Source organism: Chrysochloris asiatica, unplaced genomic scaffold, assembly GCF_000296735.1.
Source record: "Chrysochloris asiatica unplaced genomic scaffold, ChrAsi1.0 scaffold00288, whole genome shotgun sequence".
Classification (NCBI taxonomy): Eukaryota; Metazoa; Chordata; class Mammalia; order Afrosoricida; family Chrysochloridae; genus Chrysochloris; species Chrysochloris asiatica.
Genome location: NW_006408806.1, coordinates 2,493,764 through 2,516,061, shown reverse-complemented (window position 1 = coordinate 2,516,061; position 22,298 = coordinate 2,493,764). Strand labels below are relative to the sequence as shown.

Below are 22,298 nucleotides of genomic sequence, written 5' to 3'. Positions count from 1 at the left end.
TCCAGCGGAGCTCCGGGCGCCAACGGAAGGGCCATCTCTGTAAATTGCGGAGGCAGAGGATCAGAGACGAAGGATGCACCAGAAAGGCTGCAGCCCAAGGTAAACACGGGTGAAAGGCGGTGCAGGGCGTCCTCTCTAAGACACTGGACCTGGCGACTTGAAATGCGGATCCCAGAGGTGGCCCACGTTGCTTAGAACAAGTTTCTCGCTCCTTGAAATGAAGGTGGCCTGGTCCAACATTTATTTTACTTAACCATCCTTTCCTCCTGTTTTAAATAAGTTTGGGTAGACAATGACAAAAATAGCTTCCTGGGTGACTGTGGGTTTGTAAATATAACCCTGAAAGTTTTGCGTGCTGTGGATATTTGCTTGCATGAATTTATTAACCTGTGAACTCTTTGGCTAGTTAGAAAAATTTATATTTAAATATTCTTTAAGGCACATTACAAGTTCCTTGTTGCGTTTGGGCATCCTGTTATTTATCAGCTTACTTAGCATCTGTCTTTCCGAAGTGGTACCAAAGCCAGTCCCTTGGCGACGGGTCTTGTATGTGACACTCTTGCCCTCTAGTGCCTCACCAGCTTGGTAGCAGTTTGATGGCTAATATTAATAAGGTGTTACATAACATGAGAGTACTGGGCCAGGACTGGTACTGCTGCCACTTGTAAAGGCAAAAAGCCCGAGTCCATGGTAGTGGTTACTGCTGTTTCAGACTCTTTACTATGAAAACTTTCAGAAGCATTTTCAGCTCTTTGAACTTTAATTCGAGGTAAGTGTATCTATTTATTTACTCTTTACTCCAATGACTCACTCATAAATGTAGGGGCTTTTAATAAGAAATAACAGCTTTGTTTCAATTAAGGTTAGTCAATCTAAGAATTTCAGGGTGACTAAGTGCCAAATTTGATTCATGTCAAAGACATACAGTATTTTTAATTAAGCTAAGTGAAACAAAGGAATCTCTTATCATTCTGTGGTAAGTTTAAAAGCTTCTCTTTCATAAAATTAAAGTAATAAAGAGATAATCCCTTACAATTGTTCAAGATCTGCACCAACAACTTGTAATTATTCTTCAGTAGATGGGTTAAGCACCTCATATCTGTCTTGAGGGATTTTAATTTTGTAAGCAAATCAGAAATTTAAACTATGACTATCTATGTATCTATATAGTCATTATCCTTTACAAATCTTTCTACTTTGACACAATTCATTTTTCAAAACTATGCAATCAATAAAGTTAAATGTAACTATAAAGAACCTAAATATTGGCCACAGTTACTTGAAATGAAAAGGAAATAGATATATCCTCCATTTAATGTGTCCGCTCTTTGTTTGAAAGAACCAAGTCACATTCTCTAAGGGGCTATCCAGATTATCATCCAACTGCTGTTTCTAGTATCTGGCAAGTATTTAAACGTCAGAGTCATTTTAAGTAGAACTGTTTTCTATATTCTTTATAAACATATTGCATTATAGCAACATATGTAATTTGAAAAGGGTTTTGAAGAATTCACTCCTAAGCAAAGTAAACAGATACATTTCTTATTAGATTAAAATACAGATCCTGAAACATTTAAGACAGTGAAAGTGGTCTTAAACCCACTCTTTTCTTTTTCCTTAGAAAATATTGTATTATCAACTATTGAGCAATGCTGTTCACCACAAGAGAGCAGAATTCTGTGGAGAACTCACCAATATCTCCTATTTAGCTGAAGGACAATTTTTCCTTTTTCTTCCAGGATAGTTCCATATCAATATTGTCATTGGAGAAGCAGATTTCAAAAATAGATTTGAAACAGACTCCTTTACAAATAGTACTGAACATATCAAGAAGCTTGCCCTAATACAAGTCTTTTTTTTTTCTCCTCCATTTAACACAGTAGCTAATTTCTCTTTGAAATTTTTATTTATTTTTTAATGCTGTTGATCATAAAAACAGAAAGTTATTTCCTTGTGTGTAATTAAATTTTGATTTTTTAACTGGGTGAGTTAATATCTTTCATAGTCTTTAGAATGAAGGATTCTCAGTTTACTAAAATGTTTAGATAAAATAAAACTTTAATCTTTTGTCTAGAGAGATTTACTACACATTTGAAATATTTATACATACAGCCTTCTCTTTTAAAATAAATTTTCTTGAGAAAATATAGTTTCATAAGATTGAAACAATAAAGTAATATTTGGTATAATTTAAATGTTTGTTGAAAGAAATAGTGAGGAAACAACCAAGTAATTGAACTTCTTTTTCTGGACTACTTAGTCTGCTGAAGAGTTATTTTGAGCTAGAATTTGATTATTCAGTGTTTGACTTACATTTCAGATTTTAAAAGCAATAGACACATGATACATTTTCTATTAATCCAGGGGGTCTGACTATAGGAATTCCTTAAAGCTTAGTTGGCTCTCAGTTACTCTGGTAAATAGGGCCAACTTTTAAATTCAGATATGCATTTATTGAAGTAAAAATTAAGTTAAAAGAAAATTGTATTTAAATGCATTGTATGTACTTTTAAAACAAGGAGATAGAATTAAGATAAAAGCACTATTCTCAATGATATGAATGTCTGTATTTCTACTTGCTTAACAGTTTAGACAATGGGGAATAAACAATGGAAGTTTACTGTCTCCATAATGTGGCTATTGAAGATAAGTGATTATTGGAAATAATCATCCACACTAAAGTGCATGAACTGGAACACCTGTACAGGTTAGGGGAAGCTGCTAGTCCACAAGCCAACAATCTGTATTATAATGATAATCAGTCTGAACAATGCTCAAAATTCCTTTGTGACTTAAACATTTCCTCAGAATAATATGAAATGAGCTCCCTTGTTTATTCTTAATAGAAACTATATCCTTAGGTGTCTGGATATCACAATGAATGATTTATCCTCTTCATGTTTTTCATCAATTTCATGAAAATTTCATAACTAGAAAAAAATCAGTTAGACCTTAGTCCAATTAGTGTCTCTAACAAATTATCTAAAAAAAAAGTCAACAATATCATGAGGTTGTAATTCTTGATTACATGTTGCCAAACAAGAGTTTAAAAATTAAGTATTGAAGTCCTAGTCTAAGACCTTTAAACATCTCAATGATGAGTATCCATTTTGCATATATTTCATTTTTTTCTTTCCTGCTGATTTACAGTATGTGGATATAATATGAAAGTAGATCTAGATTCTAGGACTTGCTCTGTCATGAGATGTGTACCTTTGGACAAGTCTCTTGATGGATCTGGATCTCTATTTCCTCACAGTAAAATAAAGACCTCAGAGATCCTTTCCTAACTTCTTGATTGTTCAACACTGTGGAAATTAGTCTACAAAATGAATATGCATGAAAAACATTAGAGAATATCACAAACTGTGATATTCTCTCACTGATAAGTGCTGTTGGCTCTCGATTTTTAGTTGTAGAGATATAAGTTATTAAAGTATCAGTAGATACCCACACCTTGTACCAAGCACTATTCTAATCACTTTACATTATTCATTTTCAACTCATCTAATCCTCAAAAAAAAACTACTTAAGATGTTGTTGTTATGTGCCGTGGAGTCGGTTCCGACTTATATCAACCCTCTTCAGCGTTTCCTAGGCTGTAAATCTTTACGGGAGCAGAAAGCCTAATCTTTCTCCCGCGGAACAGCTGGTAGTTTTGCACTGCTGACCTTGCGGTTCACAGCCCAATTTTTAACCACTACACTACCAGAGGTACTATAATTATTTCCAGGTGAGGAATTCTGCATTCTTGTACCTGAAGAAACGAAGGCAATAAGGATAGGTTTGCCTACCTATCTAAGATCACATAGCTGGCAAATGGTTGAGTTAGAGTCAAGTGTCAGTGTGTGTACTTACAGAACACTATATTATATACAGATACCTATACTTAATGATTGCCTCTGAAGAAGACATTCCATATGTAACATCAACCATTCCTATTACCTCTAACCCTACCTATGAAATTGTTGTAGGTGTTAAGTGCCATTGAATCGGTTCTGACTCATAACAACCCTGCATAGGATTTCCAAGAAACAGCTGGTGGATTTGAACTGCCAACCTTGTGGCTCATAGTCCAGTGCTGATCATACAGCGCCACACCAGGAGTCCTACATATGAAATTATTACTTATAAATTCCTTCGAGATATACTTACTTACCCACTTTTGTGCTAAGCATAAAACAATTTCAGAGTAATTAAATGTAGCATCTTACTTAATGATGTACAGTTTTGTTTAGGTGATTTCTTTCTCCTTTCCTGCCAGCCCAATATAGGGTTGAATATTACTTGTTCTAAAAAGTGCCCAAGTAACTGAGGAAGAATTTAACTGATATCTTCTTTGACTAGAGTAATGGAACCAGGACCTCAAACCTCTTCAGGGCTCCCTATCATATTTCTTCATGGTTCCCCTGTTGTTCTTATTGTAACATCTCTCTTCAGATTGCCTCTGCTTTTCCAACTCATGTAACCTGCCTTAAAATATGGCCAAACACTGATCTTGTATCTTTACATCTTATGGTTCATGCAACTAATGAGAAATTGTGATAACGTTCTTTTGTACCAAAGATACTGATGAAGGGGGGTGATGACGAGGTTTGAATTATAGCCTCAAAACTGCATTTTCAGTACAACCTATATGTTATTGTTGTTTTTAAGTACCATCTAGTCAGCTCTTACTCATAGTGACTCTGTATAGGGTTTCCAAGGAGTGACTAGTGGGTTTGAACTACCAACATTGTGGTTAGCAGTCCAGTGCTTATCCTACAACACCACACCAGGACTCCACGGTACACATATTCCCTGCTATTAGACACATATCAGTATGTATATGTTGGCTCATTTTAAGAGGAAGTAGTCAGATGTTTTCCTCCTTAATTCATGTAAGCAGCAAATAGTAGTGGGATCATTTTTCTCTCTCTTGACTAGCTGGATGGCATAACACTGAGGGAGATGAACAAAACATTTTCTTGCCTTCATAATTTCTAAATACAAAGAAGGAAGGAACATTGTAATAGAAAGTAATTTTCCATTTAATACATCAAACAAAACTAATGCCCCCAAGTGCAGCTTTTCTCCCATCCATCTTTTCTAAAATCCCAGTTCTAGAGACAGAGTGTATTATTCTTGGTTGTACTCCATGCAAATCAGTTTCTTACTTGCCTACCACAGCAGGGTTCGATTAACACATCGCAATTTCACACATTCTTTCCCTAAGAAAAGAATGTTCTTTGTCAATTTTTATTATTACTAAATTACTCTTAGCAAATTCATATATTTGAGGCCCTCAAATGCATATTTCTAACTATAAACTCTAGTTAATGTTGAGAAAAGGGATATTGTCAAGATCTTTTAAATATTTTTCATTTAGGTTAGAACCTGAAGTTCTTTGGTTATTAATACTCATTTTCCAGATGGCGTTCTTTTTTCTCACTTATCTTGCACTGACAGCTTCAGCATGATTTTATTTCATTTAGAAACTGATTTTTGCTTTGGGAGGTTGTGGGTGTTAGTGGGAACCAAAAATATGAGTTATATTGACAAATAGGTGATTCTCCTTGCTGACTTTTCAATAGTTTCTAAAATGTTTGTATAAATTTGATTTTTCACTACATTTATGGAATGGTTTATTTCCAAAGATAATTGCTATCTCTACTCCCTTGTTGGGACACATGGGTAAGTATTTGATTACAAACCAAAAGGTTGGCAGTTCAAATCCACCCAGCAGCACTTTAGAAGACAGGTCTGGTAATCTGCTTCCGTAAAGTCACAGGCTTGAAAACTCTGTGGAGCAATTCCTTACACACATGGGGTTGTTATAAGCTTCCTCTCAAAGTACGTGAGAGGAAGGCTCACCATGCTCATTTGTTAATGGTGGATCATTGTTGTTGTTATTGTTGTTAGGTGCCATTGACTTATGACTCATATCGACCGCATGTACAACAGACAAAGCACTGCCCAGTCCTGTACCAGCCTCACAATTGTTATTATAGTTAAGCCCGTTGCTGCAGTCACAGTGTCAAGCCATATAATGGGAGGCCTTCATAATTTTTGCTGACCTTCTTCTTTACCAAGCATGTTGCCCTTTTCCAGGGACTAGTCCCTCCTGGTGACATGTCCAAAGAACATGAGAGGAAGTCTCACCATCTCTCTTCTAAGGACCATTCTTAGGCTGTACTTCCAAGGCAGAAATGTTTGTTCTGGCAGTCCATGGTGCTTTCAATATCCTTCACCAACACAATAATTCAAATGTTTAGATTCTTCTACCATCTTCTTTATTCATTGTCCAGCAAATGGACAAGGTTTTTACTTAAAGCACTGTGTTAGACACTGAAAATGTAAAGGTAAACTGGTCAGATACTTACAGACACGTCCAGCTTATAACATTACAAAGAATATCACAGAGCTAGTTAATGCAGCTATGAGGCATGTTACAAAAGTAAGGAAGAGCGTGAAGTGAGAGCATGAAACAGAGAGGCCAGACTTATCTGAGGAGTCAGGGAAGACTTTTGTTGTGCTTTTTTGGGGAAAGAAGCAGATGGAAGAACTAGGGAGAAAACATCGAGGCAAAAGGGTCTGAGAAGCCCCTGAGGTAGAAAAGAGTTTGCTCATTTGGTGAAAGAGGACTGATTTATTTGCCTGGAATTTATCGCTGTGGGTTAATGCGACAGACTGCAAAGCCATTTGAACAGCAAGGTCGGCGGTTCAAACTCAACAGCTACTCCTTGAAAACCCTATACAAGGTTGCTATGGGTTGGAATCGACTCGATGGCACTTAACAACAACAACAACACATTTATCAGACTCGAGGAGTAAAGGAAAAAGGCAATACTACACAGTGTCTTGTGGATCATGTAGAAGGATTTAGGTTTTAAGCAGTAGGTGAAATAGACAGCTATTGATAGATTTTTTTTCAGCTAGGGAGAAACAATCAGATTTCTATAGAAAAGCAAGGAGGAGCAAGAGCATTTGTGGTGATATTCGTTGTTTCAGCAGTTCAAGTGAAAGTGCTGTTGCATGGATAAGATAGTTTTAGGAAATGGAATGAGATGACTTGGTATTTATTTAGATCACAGGTGGGGAATGTTTGGCCCACGGGCCTTATAAGGCCTATGAAATCATTTGGTGTGGTCCTGCAAAGGCAACTGCAGTTCCAGCCATCACATTAAGGTTTAGTTAATGAAATATTTGACCAAATACAGCAGGATAATTTTTAAGTTAATTTTGTATGTCCCACAAATGATGCTACAAACTTTGACAGATAAAAGTTTTCCCACCCTTGATTTAGATAAAAGAGATCAGGGAGAAAAAAATTTAATGTCTCTGAAAATGAGACATTAAATGACTGTGGGGAGATGAAGATGATCCTTGGGGGAATAAATATGCTTTTGAAAGTATACTTGTGACATGATTTGGTGGAGCCACACAATGGCTGGTATATAGTCAGAAAACTCACTGTCATTGAGTAGATTCTTTCCTTATATAGGTTTTCCACAACTAAATGTTTACAGAAGCAGACAGCCTCATTTTTATTCTGTGGAGTGGCTCATGGGTATGAATTACCAACCTTGTGACTAGCAGCCCAATGGCAACAAGACTCAGGGTGCAGAAAATGTTGTTGTTATAGTTAAGTGCTGTTGAGTCAGGTCTAACTCATAGTGACACCATATACAACATAACAGAACGTTTCCGGTCTTTCACCATCCTTATAATTGTTTAACAGTTAAGCCCATTGCTGCTGCCAACATTGTCAATCCATTTCATTGGGGTCTTCCTATTTTTCAGTGAACCTCCACTTTACCAACCATGATGTCCTTCTTCAGGGACTAGTCTCTCCTATAAGTGTAAGAGACAAAGTCTCACCATCCTGGCTATACTTCTCCCAATAAAAATTTGTTTGGTACTTCTAATATTATCCAATACTACAATTCAAATGCATTGATTCTTCTCCAGTCTTCGTAATTCATTGTCCAAATTTCACATGCATATGAAGCTATTGAAAATACCATGGCTTGGGTCAGATGCATTTGACTCCTCAAACTGACATCTTTGCTCTTTGACACTTTAAATAGGTCTTGTGCATCAGATTTGCCTGATGTGATAAGTCATTTGATTTCTTAACTGTTGTTTCCATGAATGTTGATTGTGAATCCAAGGAATATGAAGTCTTTGACAACTTGAATCTTTTCTCTGTTAATCAAGATACTGCTAACTGGTCCAGAGTGAGAATTTGGAGTTTCTTTAAATTGAGGTACAGTTCATATTGAAGGCTATAGTCTTCAATATGCTATATATAGAGTTTCATCAGTAAGTATTTTAAGTTCTCTTCATTTTCAACAAGCGAGGTTGTATCATCAAGTTGTTAATGTGTCTTCATCCAAATATGATGCCACATTCTTCTTCATATAATCTAATGTCTCAGATTATTTTCTCAGCATATATATTGAATAAATATGGTAAAAGGATTCTACCACACATTTTTCCTGAATTTAAACCATTCATTTCCTCTAGCTCTATTCTACCAATTTGTTTTATGTACACATTGCTCATGAGCACAATTAAGTGCTCTAGAATGCCCATTCTTTGCAGGAAATGTTTGTTATTATGTCAAGATGACAGTTTTCGATTTGTAGTTCTAGAGCTCACAGGGAGGTGGTCTTGGGCTAGTATGTGCCATAATGCTTGTGTCTAGTTACAGGTTGCTGCCAAGTTGACTCCAGTTTATGATGACCCCATAAATGTCATAATAGAATTGTGCTCTAAAGGTTTCAATGACTGATTTTTTTCAGCAGTAGATCATCAAGCCTTTCTCTTTGAGGTACCATTGTGTGGATTCAAAATCAAACCCTTTGGTCAGCAGCTGAGTGCATTAACCATTTGTACCACTTAGGGATCACTGTCTTTTTATGAGCTCTTAGTGTATTTTTACTGGCTATCATCAGAATAACTTTTGTCATGTCATATATTATTTATACATTGTTGTTGTTATTAAGTACCACTGAGTTATTAGTCTTCCAATAATATGAATGTTGCTACTATTATTAAGTGCCATTGAGTTGGTTCCATCTAATTACAGTCATCTGTAGTGTTTCCAAAAAGCAGCTGGTAGGTTTGAACTGCCAATCTAGCACTTAGAGGTCCAGTGCTTACCCTACAGCTGCACACCAGGACTCCAATACTATGAATTGATGTTGTTGTTAAGTGCCATCGAGTGGAATTTATTATAATTATTCTTTGTGCCAGACACTATTCTAAGAACTTTTTATGGATTATTTCATTCAATCATCATTCTTTCATTCAATCATCAATGAAAATAGGTACCCTCAAGGACCTATTTTTCACTCTGCACAATGTAACATTTATTCTCTCTCTGTTCATGTTACTGCTGTTTGTCCATTCTGGATGTCACTGTAATATTAATCATCTGTAAACACTATTTTTATTAAGTCTGTCTTCTGTTCAAATATATATTAAGCTCTTTATTTCCAAATTGATAGTCTTGTTCTTCACAATCATTTCCAAGGACACATTAATCTGCAGCACGCTTTCTATCAAATAGTTTTTTCATTCTCATCCCAATTTATATTTTATTATAATTAATTTAGTCTTATTCTCAAGAACACATACTGTAATCATTTCATTTCTTCAGTCTTTCCAATCCTTTTGCCTGACAGTCTTTCCCCATCCTTATATTCAAATCCTACCCATTATGTAATGTCTTCTTAGAAACTAACACTAAACTTCATTAATCTCTCTCTCTTCTGAAATCTGCACCAGATATAATCTGTGCACTATAAACTACTACTTAGTATATGCTGATGTCATATAGTGTTGGCTATTGTTTCACAGCCAGATGTTCTTTCTTCAAATAGAGTGCAGACTTCTGGAGACAAGAATATTCCTAATATTATTTCTGTCATGTACCCAGTATCTAGTCTAACACTAAATCCAAAACAGGTGTTCATGATGCTTGATGCCTGATTGCAGAGCAATTAATTGATAGGTATTTTTTGGTGTGTAAGGATTTAATATCTGTCATAGTAGCATTACCTATTCAATGTTGGGATACTATGATTATGTTCTTTTAGTGAAAGAGATGTCAAATCCCACATATTTTAGCCTATAGAGTTGATTTCAACTCCTACTGACCCTCCATAGGGTTTCTGAGACTCTAAATCTTTATGGGAACAGACAAGCTTATCTCTCTCCTGAGGAATGAGCAGCTGGTGAGTTGGGAGTTTCAATGACGACCTTGTGGTTAGCAGCCCAATGCCTAACCCACAGAACCACCAGGATTCTTCCTCCTCAGTTATTGACAATCTCATTATCCGACATTTCACGTTTACGACAATAGTTAAATATCTGTGCCATATTTTGGGGCATTAACAATGGATGACTGGTATAATAAATGCCGAAATGCGAGGTGAAAGTAATGCTGGTTATGATGGTTAAGGTGATGTGTCAGTGTGCCTGGCCTATGATTTTCAGTGGCTTGGCAGTTATATAAAGATGTAATTTGGAAGTTATATGATGATGTAGTCATTCACCATTTTGTGATCTTACATGGTCATTCTCCATGTTAGCATAACACTGATTTGCATTTAACAACATTTTATTAGGAATTAAACCATGTTGATAACTAGTAAATAGATGTAGTGTTGTTGTTACAAGTGCTGTCCAGTCAATTCTGATTCATACTGACCCTGTATAATGTTTCCAAGGAGCGGCCTGTGGATTTCAACCACCTACCTTGTGGTTAGCGGTCCAGTGCTGATCCTATAGCGCCACGCCCAGTGCTTATCCTACAGTGCCACACCAGGCCTCCCTAAATGAATGTATGTTATTGTTAAGTGTCATCAAGTCAATTCTGAGTCATAGCGACCCTGTACAGGATTTCCAAGGAGCAGCTGGTGAGTTTGAACCACTGACCTTGTAATTCAAACTGACCTTGCAGTCCAGTGCTTACACTCTAGCACCACACCAGACTGTATAAGCAATTGTAATTGTATTGATAGTTAATTGCAACCTGTGAGAATTAAGTTGTGGCATGAGAATATGTTGTTATTATAGAGTGCTGTCAAGGTAATTCTAAATCATAGGAACCCTGTATAGGGTTTCCTAGGAATGGCTGATGGGTATGAACTGCCAACCTTGTGGTTAACATTCCAGTGTTTATCCTAAAGTGCCACACCAGGACCCCTATGAAAATATATGCTTGTGTTGTTGTTATTGTTAAGTCTAGTTGGTTCCGGCCCATAGCGACCCTGTACAGGGTTTCCAAGGAGTAGCTGGTGAACTTGAATTACTGATCTTGCAGTTCAGATGGTTTTGCAGTCTGGTGCATTAACCCACAGTGCCACAGCAGGACTCGTATGTATAGATTGCCAAATTAACTTAGAGTCATAATGTGCCATTTTTATTCAATTAAATTTAGGAAAAAAAGTGAGTGCTTACTCTGGGTCTGGCGCTAGGAGCACTTGATATAAAAAAGAGACACTATTTCTACCATTTTAGAACTTCCAAGTCAGACCAGTGAGTCAGATTTTTAACCACTATTTTACTATAATTTCAGCAAGAAGTACAAAAGAAAAACTTTTCACAATGGGTCTTATGAAGATTGACAGGCCAGAGAAAGCTTTGAAGGAGAATTATGTGGAAGAGAGTAATTTTTTCCATCTACATGCCCTTGTAAGATGAACTGGCACAGTGGCAGCAGCCATGGGCTCAAGTGTAGCAGCAACTGTGAGGATGGTACAGGACTGCATGGTGTTTCATTTTGTTGTACATATGGTCACTATGGGTCAGAACTGAACCAATGGCACATAACAACAACATCTACCCTCATAAGGAGCCTTGGTGGTGTTGTAGGATAAGCACTGGATTGCTAATTGCAAGATGTTCTTGTTAAGTACCGTAGAGTCGGTTCTGACTCATAGTGACCCTGTACAGGGTTTCCAAGGCTGTAAATCTTTACTAGAGCAGAAAACCTCATCTTTCTCCCACAGAACAGCTGGTAGTTTCAAACTGCTGACCTTGAGGTTAGCAGCCTGATTCGTAAACACTATGCTACCAAAGCTCCAGCAATCGCAAGATAGGAATTTAAAATCCATCAGCTGCTCCATAGGAGAAAGATGATGGTTTCTGCTATGTAAAGATTTACAGCCTCAGAAAGCCTACTCAAGGTTGCTGTGGGTCAGAATCAACTCGATGGTAGTGGGTTTGGGTATCTGCCCTCCTAGTGATGCCCCACCAGTGAAGGGCTTGGAAGAAGGCTGCACCTTTGCTTTTGCCTACTATTATATGCCCTCTCCTTCAGAAGAAGGAGCAAGAGCAACAGGTCGGTGCATCCTGAGGTTTTCAGAGCTAGCAGACACAGCAGAGAGTGGAAGAAGCTATTGCAGGAGTAGGTTACAGTAGGAACGGTAGGTTCTGATGTAACATTGAAAAAAATTGCAAAAAGTTTTGCTCTTAGAACAGTCTTATGTCTCTATTTAAATATGTTAGACCAAAGCCTACCCTCAGGGACATACTTTGAAATTTCACTGGCTTCTCAAGAAAACTTGAAAATGAAAAGTTTCATGAAAACGAAAATGTCCTTCAGTATTTCTATACCTGCTAACAGAGACAATCACTTTGATAGCTTCTAGTATCTGTCCTAAATAGTGAAAGCTCCCCCGTCTCTGATTTATCACAGATAAGAATTGTGTGAGCAACATGCCTTTCAGTTCTTACATTAGGACAAACTGTGAAAAGCTCCTATCAAAAATGCAAAATGTGGCAATACATTTTATATTCAGTCAAAGACAGTTCACAGCTAAAAATGAAGCACAGGAAAAAGGAAGATGTGACAGTTATATGCCAGCATATTGTGCTATTTATAATCCTGTAAACATTTTCTAAAGTGCAATTAAAAAACCAAAACTAAACACAGTGCCAGCTAATCATTTGTGACTCATAATGACCCTATATAGGGGTTTGAGGCTGTAAGATCAGATAGCTTTGTTTTTCTCTCCAGGAGTGCCTGGTGGGTTTCAGCCACCGACCTTGTGGTTAGCAGTCTAGTGCTTATCCCACAGTGCCACCAGACTCTTTTAAAAGTGCAATTACTTATTATCAAAATGAAATTACTATAGTTACAGTAAAAATTCAATTGTCTAGGTAATTTGTATTTGCTTAAATTCCATGTAACTTTATATATTTATATATATGATATTAATGTAAGTCGGTTTGAATTGAAAGGTTGGGAGTTCAAGCTTACCAGCTGCTCCTTGGAAACCCTATACAGGGTTGCTATCAATTGGAAATGAATCAATGGCACTTAACAACAACAACAATTGTAAGTTGAGTCAGGTTCAACTCACGTCAACTCCATGTATGTTGAGCAGAACTCTACAAAAGGATTTTCAAGAATGTCTTTTCGATCACCAGGCATGTCTACCAAGGTGCTGTGAATACACCAGAACCAACAACTTTCTGTTAGTTGTTGTTTTGTGCCATTGAGTCGGTTACAACTCATAATGACCCTGTACAGGGTTTCCGAGGCTATAAATCTTTACGGGAGCAGAAAACCTCATCTTTCTCCAGTGAAACAGATGGTAGCTTCGAACTGTTGACCCTTAGGTTAGCAGGCCGATTTATAACCACTACACTACCAGAGCTCCTTTCTGCTAAGTAGTGAGTGCTTAACCATTTGCACCACCCAGTGATTGCTACAACTATGATAGACTATTTAAAAGAATAGAATGTTATTTATGTTAGATTAATTTTAGAGCATGTCAGGTTACTTGATATTTTACTTGAAAGAGGAAGGTGTCCATGGATATCACATGAACAGAATCCTACCACATTCTTTGTATCCTTTCTTTACAGTGTCCCTCAGACGTGCCCTTTCCCCATATTATCCCTGGCCTGTGATCATCATTAACATTTAATGACTGGATCATGAGACATGAGCCCTTGCTGGTTGACCAGACTCGATTCTAAAACACTGATACTTATTTTCCACTTAATTGATGAATTCATCTTCCTGAAAATTTGCCCTCTTACCATGTAACTCACTGCTCCAGAAAGTATAAAATTTCCCTGCTGGCTTTCAGAGCCATAGAATCTGTGTTTGGCTTTCAGGGTTCTCCATAATCTGGGACACACCGTACTTGGTCAAATTAATTTTTGTAATTTTTCTTCACTCTTTGCTTTCATTCTTGTACTCATTCCAATTATTATATAATTCTATTTCAAATGACTTTTCAAATGACTCTACCCCTTCAAGACTCCTCTCTACCTCCTGTAGCTTATCACACTGGATCCCCCATTTGCCATGGTCTATTTCTCCTCCCATTCCATTATAGACTTTCCTCTCTACTTAACAGCTGGACATTCTGATTCGCCATTCTGGTTGCTGTGTCTGCTTTATAGTTTAAAACTTCTTACAGAAATGTACTCTGCCAAACATTTACATTTTAAATAAACAGTTATCCTAGCAATATTTGAATAAGTGATGTAGAAACTCTAAAGGTTTAAATGATTGAGCTATAATATGTAATTCACAGAAAAAATAACACATGCAATCTGTAAATAAGTCAGAATATAATGCTGTATTATTGGTGTGGTGCTGTGAGCTAATGTATCAGACTGCAAAGTCATTTGAACTGCAAGGTCAGTGGTTCAGGCTCACCACCTGTTCCTTGGAAACCCTATACAGAGTTGTGATGAGTTGGAATAGACTCGATGACACTTAACAACAACATAAAGATACAATATACAAATATGTTACTCAATTATTGTTGTTAAGTGACTTTGAGTCCATTCTGACTTATAGCAACCCAATATAAGGTTTCTGAGTGGCTGGTGGGTTTGTACTTCCAATCTTGTGGTTAGCCATCAAGTGTTTATTCTACAGCACCACAGCAGTACTGCATATATTATTTGTAAGTATACATTATTCAGAATAACATTCACTGTGTATCTCATTGGTAGATATCATGGAATTTTAGAACAAAATATTCTTGATGATCATTTGCTCTGACCCTGTCATTTTACTTTAAAGATACTGGAGCTAAAGTGACCTAATTTGATATTGTGGAACATACATAAAATATCAGTGTTTCTTGTTTACTCAGCTAACTTTTAGCCTGCTTTGTGGATAAGAGACCTGTCTTAATTTTACATAGAGTTTTTTTTTTCAATAATTTATACACACACAGGCATATCTGCATATTTATATATACTTTGCAATGTGTCAGGACCATAAGACTAATAAACTTCTCTGAGAAGCATCAGTGTTTCTTATTATAAAGTTTCCTACATTTTTCAAAAGTGACTAAGACTTGAAAGGTGTTTGAAATTATAGCATAACAAGATAGCTCATAAAGTTTCAACTGTTTCTATTATGTTGTTTAAACGCACTTTTCAAGTATTTTTTCACATTATTATTGAGATATCCCCAAAAGAACAGAAATAGAGTTCCACTCAGGAAGACTGCCTTCATGGACTGACCCTAGAGTTTAATGCACCTTGGGAAGTGTTTTACTTCTCACGTTTATTTATCTTACCACAAGACTGTCCTGACTTTTGAAAAAAGTTTATACATCAAACCTAACCCAAACCAACCCACTGCCAGTGAGTTGGTTCCGACTTACAGGGTTTTCCAAGACTGTAAATGTTTACAGAAACAGTCAGCTGCATCTTCTCCCTCAGAGAGGCTGCTTGGTTTGAATTGCTTACCTTAAAATTAGCAGTCCAGTGTTTATCTGACAGTTCTACCAGGCAGTCTTAAATAAATATGTTGTGGTTGTTGTTTTTGTTAAACTCTCAAGTCAGTTCCAACTCATAGCAACTCTGTATAGAGTTTCTAAGGAATCGCTGGTGAGTTTGGAGTTCCCATGTTGCAGTTAGCAATCCAGTGCTTATCCTACAATGCCATCAGAGTTCCTTATAGAAATATGTTATTATTATAGGTAAGTGCCATTCCATTAATTCAGACTCATAGTGATCCTACGTAGGGTTTCTGAGGAATAACTGGTGGGTTTGAACCGCTTACTTTGCAATGAGCAGTCTGGTGCTTATCCTGCAGTGCCACACCAGGACTCTTGGTTAGTTTTATATCTGTATTGCTTACAGAGTTTGATGCAAGGCTTAATGAATTAAATGAATTGCCTTATTAGTCCAATGCCTTCTCTGTAGTGGAGATGGGACTTCTGCTCAGCTGAACCCTTTTCCTTTTCCTCCTCTCCCATGTCCTCATCCAGACCTGGGAAAAAGAAAACCCAAACCAAGTTCAGTTGTTGTCTAGTTAATCCTGATTCATGGTGGCCCATTGTCTTTCAGAGTAGAACTGAATTCCATAGGGTTTTCAGTGACTGTGGTCATTGGAAGCAGGCTGCCAATCTTTCTCTGGAGGCACTTTTGTGAATTAAAACAACCAATCTTTCAATTAGTAGCTGAGCACTTGAGAAAAACAAAACAGTTTTATTACATATCACACATTAGCTCATCTGGCATAATAAGTTGCCACTTGTGCCATATATAGGATAAAGATTTGTTCATTTGAATACTGCAGGCTGAATGTTTTATCAATTTATTCTATTTTTCAGGCTATATTTTCTGTGAGTCGTGATCAAGTGATACGAATGTGCTGCAATGGTGACATAAAGACTTGACTGAGACGGGGAAGTAGCTGAAACACCATCATTCCTTTTGTTCTTCTCTTTTTTATTTTTTATTTCTTTTATGGTGCTTCGGTTGGGAACAGTCCAAAACAAGTATATACAACATGAGTTTTATCATGAAGCTTCACAGACATTTTCAAAGGACGGTTATTCTGCTTGCCACTTTTTGTATGGTAAGCATTATTATTTCTGCGTACTACCTGTATAGTGGCTACAAACAAGACACTGAACTCTCTGAGATGGCTACAGAAGTGGATTGTGGAGACCTTCAACACCTACCATACAGGCTCATGGAAGTGAAGACCGCAAAACCTTTCGATGCCTTGAGGACTGACCCCATAGTCCTAGTGTTTGTGGAAAGCCAGTACTCATCCCTCGGTCAAGACATCATTATGATTCTGGAATCAAGTAGATTCCAGTATCACATTGAAATTGCTCCTGGAAAGGGTGATCTTCCAGCACTTATAGACAAAACTAAAGGCAAATATATTCTCATTATTTATGAGAATATTTTAAAGTATATAAATATGGACTCTTGGAATAAAAGTCTTTTAGATAAATATTGCATAGAGTATGGTGTGGGTATCATAGGATTCTATAAAGCCAGTGAGAAAAGTCTTCAGAACTTTCAGTTAAAAGGTTTCCCTTTTTCCATATACGGAAACCATGCCATTAAAGATTGTTGCATTAATTCTCATTCTCCACTGCTTCATGTGACCAAATCTTCTAAGCTTGAAAAAGGTCCTTTGCCTGGAACTGATTGGACAGTTTTTCAGATCAATAACTCAGCCTACCAACCAGTAATATTTGCCAAAGTAAAAACCCCAGAAAACCTTCTTCCTCCCATCTCTAAAGGTGCTTTTTATGCCACAATCATACATGACCTGGGGCTTCATGATGGAATTCAAAGAGTTCTTTTTGGCAACAACTTGAACTTTTGGCTGCACAAGCTCATCTTCATAGATGCCATTTCCTTCTTGTCAGGGAAGAGGTTGACACTGTCCTTGGACAGGTACATCCTGGTGGACATTGATGACATCTTTGTGGGAAAGGAGGGAACAAGGATGAATACCAATGATGTTAAGGTAAGTCTGTATCATATCAAACATGTTTCAAATTTTTGTTTATTGTTCAGTAGGGTGACCAACCACCCTAATTGTCCAAGAACTGAGGAGTTTCAAGGAACAAGGGATTTGTATTGCTAGAGCCAGAAAACTCGAGCAAACTAGAATGAGTTGTTGACCCAAGATCTACAAAGTAGATAATATCCTTCTCTCTAAAGCAAGAAAAATGGACATTATACCAAAGGACTAAATGTGTCATGATCCTGAAATGGTTCTCTGTGTATTTATAGCTAAAGAGTATACATAATTGTATTTAATTCCTTTACATAAACTGTTTTCCTTAGACAACGATTACTATTATAAGATGTTAGTTCGTTTAAATATGAAATCAAAATGAATTTGTTTTAATGACAGTAAATACTCCTACATATCTTAAACAGTTATGAATCTCTTAAGTAGCAGCTTCAGGTATTTTAAGAAAGACAAATACAACTTACTTTCTCTGATCATATACTTTAGAACTCTGAAAATGAGAATAATTAAAACTAAAAAGCTATGAATACACAAAGCAGTACTGGCAATCAGTATTTATGCATTTGGCTGCTAACTAAAAGGTTAGTGCTCTGTGGGAAAAGAATGTGGTGGTCTGCTTCCAGAAAGATTCCTTTTGTTATTAAGTTTCATCAAGTCAATTCTGACTCATAGCCGACCCTCTGTAAGGTTTCCAAGGAGCAGTTGGTGGGTTTGAACCACTGACCTTGTGGTTCGCAGTCCAATGTTTGCTTATCTGACAGTGCCGTACCAGAAAGATTAAACCTGAGGAAACTCTAGAGAGCAGTTCTATAGCATCATTCACTCAAATATCGGATCACTGTGAGTTGGAATCAACTCAACAGCATATTACAACGGCAGCATAAATGCACAAATGTATCTATTAATATAGAAATGTAAGAATTTAAATTAGCTTTCAGATTTCATTGAAGACTTTTCACGCTCATCATGCTGCACTGAAATTGCATTCGATATTTTGGTGTATTACATTGCTGTCTTTAGATAGAAAACAATTGTTTGAAGATGATTAATTATTATTTTCATTAGATTGTATTCCAAAAGCAACTTATTATTTAGTATTAATAAAGTTTAAAATTAAAATAATCTATATTTGTCCTGGTAGCGTAGTGGTTACGAATCGGGCTGCGAACCGCAAGGTCAACAGTTCAAAACTACCAGTTGCTCCGTGGGAGAAAGATGAGGCTTTCTGCTCCCGTAAAGATTAACAGCCTCAGAAACCCTGTGCAGGGTCGCTATGAGTCGGAACCGACTCCACGGCACATAACAACAACAACAACAACATTTGTCCTACAATTTATTGTCGTAGTCTAACTTTTTCAAGTACATATAAATTGCTACTGAAAGTAAGAACATGTTTATAACTTTGTTTTTACTTTGTCTAGTAAAATAGAACTGAATCCAATGGCAAAAATACATCTTGCAAAAAAACTGTTCTTTTCTCCAGACACTAAGCATCTGGAAATAGTAATAAAATGTTCATCACACTATTTGAATGAACTAAAACTAGCAGAAGGATCATTAAACATTACAACAATAGTGTGAAGATTGGAAGGGAGGGAAATCAATTCCATATATTTAGCAATATTTTAGTCTGTTTCTTTTAACTCACTAAAATTAAGAAAAGATGGTGTACATAAGCTTTTATTAAGTCTTTTGATAGTTACTTTTGAAACTGTGACTAGATTAAAAGTAAGCTTTTGTAGTGCAAACATTTATTTTGTACTTGAAAATTGAAAACAATGCATGCTTCTTTGGCTAACTTTTCTATTTCAAAATAGTATAAAAATATTTTCAAGATATAGAGCTGTGAGGAGCAGATGGTGGATTTGAACTGAGAATCACAAGGTTGGCAGGTCAAACCCACCAGATGCTCCTCAGAAGCCATATATAGTGTCGCTATGTGTTGGAACCAACTCCATGGCACTTAACAACAGCGTACATGTCTGTCATAAAATTCCTTAAAACTACTAAAAATATTTTTGTTATAGTATTTTAAAACATGATAGATAAATCTTGAGTTTTTATGCAAACTTTACTGTCCCTTTATAGTATACTATAGTATATGGTTTTAGGAGTATGAAAATTAAAGACCTATTGAACATATTCAAGGAGAATTTAGCGTATGTAAATTACTTTGTGAATTGCTCATGTTTAGATATGAATATATTTTCTAAACTATATAAAGGCTTAAAAAGTGTTTTTGAATTATTTGGGTTTATAAACTACTTCTAAATTGCATCTGTGATTGTGTCTCAAAATGATGATTCACTGCAATCAGTCTCTCTGACAGCATAAATGTATTTATTCATTCAGTAACAAGTTATTGTGTGCTGCACATGAAGCCCTAGTTCTATCCCTTTAGAAAACAAGGTTCAAAGCAAGACTAGTAGGATAAAGCTATGTGGTTGTTAGTTAGGGGTCATTAAGTTGGTCCGTATTCTTATTGACCCTTTGTACAACAGAACTAAACACTGCCCAGTCCTGTGCCATCTTCTCAGTCATTCTATGTTTGAGCTCATTGCTAAAGGCACTGTGTCAATCCATCTCATGATGGTCTTCCTCTCTTTCATTGATCCTCTACTTTTCCAAGCATGATGACCTTCTCCAGGGTCTGGTTCCTCCTGATATGTCCAAAGTTTATGAGATGAAGTCTCACCAGAGAAGCCTAAAAAGCACTCTGCTGCAAATCCCTTCAGCATTCTATACGGAACTAAGATTGTTTTTGTTGTTAAGTGCCATCGAGTCAGTTTCGACCCATAGCGACCCTGTATAGGGTTTCCGAGGAGCAACTGGTGAGCTTGAACTACCGACCTTGTAGTTCAAATGACTTTGCAGTCTGGTGCATTAACCTACAGTGCCATACCAGGACTCCATGGAACTAAGATATATAGGGATATAGGGAAAAAGATAGAAGCAGTAGTGGTGTGCCCTAGAGTTGGTTCCAACACACAGTGACCCTGTGTAGGGTTTCCAAGGCTGTAAATCTGTACAGGAGTAGAAAGCCTCATCTTTCTCCCACATAACAGCTGGTATTTCCAACTTCTGACCTTGAGGTTAACAATTCATAACCACTACACTACCAGAGTTCCTAAATAAAACATTAATCACCTCCTAATGAGTGTATTATCCTGCTGGGGAGAGTGATAGCTTGCAATGTGGTAAGTATAATAGTAAAGATATTTACATGGTTTTATGTAAGTAATACTGTGGGAAATACTATAGCTTGTGTTGCATCCTACAACTATAAGGTGTAGGACAAATTTCGAAAGCAAGATTAGCATGATGTTAAACTGTGGGAAGCGGTGGATGATTCATACAAAATACGGCAATATCTAGAAATGAAGAAATGGGAGTAAGGATGAAGAGAGATAAAACGGATTAAGAACTATTTTGGAAGTAAACTTGAAGAAATTAGTAATTGGATAAATGAAGGTGAAAAAATGGTATAATCGAAGACGTCATTACGATTTTTAGCCCGGGTAAGTAATTGTTGATGATACCAATAGCAGAGGAAGAACAGAAAGAGGAACATAGCAAAAATTTTAGGTATCATCACAAACACTTCGGTGTCATTGAAATGCATGTGGGTCAACGAGATAGAAATAGTTAACAGGCTGGTTCACAAGAGTAGTCCAGGGAGTGTGTATAGATTTCAGTTTCATCATTCTGTCATGAATGAAGAACATGATCAAAAGTAAATTCTTGGGAAACAAGTAAAGTGAGATGATCCAGAAACGCTAGCTATGAGTCAAGAGCTAAAAGAGGGCATGCCCAACACAGCAACCACTGAAGTAAAAAATGGAAATCTCCTTTGAGAGAAGACAAAGGTCATTGGTTACTCTTGAAAAATCAGTGTCAGTGAAATGGTAAAGGTAGAATCCCAGTTGCATTAAGTTCAGAAGGGAACTGGAGAATTCAGAAATGGATAAAGAAAGTGTGGAGTAGTTGGTAGAGAAAGGTTGACATAAAGGAGAAATGAGAGATTAGAGAGTAGCTGGAGAGTATATTGAAGTTAAGGTGGCCAATTATTCTGGTGTACCCTGGACTGTGGGAGTTCAGTGATAAAACAGAGAGAAAGCTCCAGGAAAACTAGGATGATAGATCACCTTAACTCATTTAAGGGAAGAACTTTTCCTAGCAGAAAGATGAAAAAGCATGAGATCAAGGATAATAAGTAACATGCACATTTTAACTCCTGAACTAATCATTGGAGTCCTTGTATGGTGCTGTAGGATAAGCACTGGACCACAGGTTGATATGAAGCCCAAGGTCGGCGGTTCAAACTCGCCAGCCACTCCTCAGAAACCCTATTCGGGGTCACTATGAGTCCTAGCCTACTTGACATCACTTAACAAAAAACATACTAATCATTAAAGAACCCTGGTGGCATTATGAATAATGCATAAGACTACCAACTTCAAGATCAGCAGATTGTATCCACCAGCCACTCCTCAGGAGACAAAGGAGACTTCCTTCTCCTGTAAAGATTTCTAACCTC

At 36.9% G+C, this 22,298-nt stretch overlaps 1 protein-coding gene across 1 annotated transcript in view; it reads left to right on the top strand.

The window, feature by feature from the left end:
• Positions 1–523: 523 nt before the first annotated feature.
• Positions 524–22,298, top strand: part of NDST3 (N-deacetylase/N-sulfotransferase (heparan glucosaminyl) 3) — a 382,934-nt gene continuing 361,159 nt past the window's right edge. The window contains exons 1-2 of the mRNA XM_006874590.1: positions 524–769; positions 16,590–17,749. Coding sequence (XP_006874652.1) covers positions 16,769–17,749 — 981 coding nt within the window. The 5' untranslated portion in view covers positions 524–769; positions 16,590–16,768. The remainder of the gene's footprint in view (positions 770–16,589; positions 17,750–22,298) is intronic.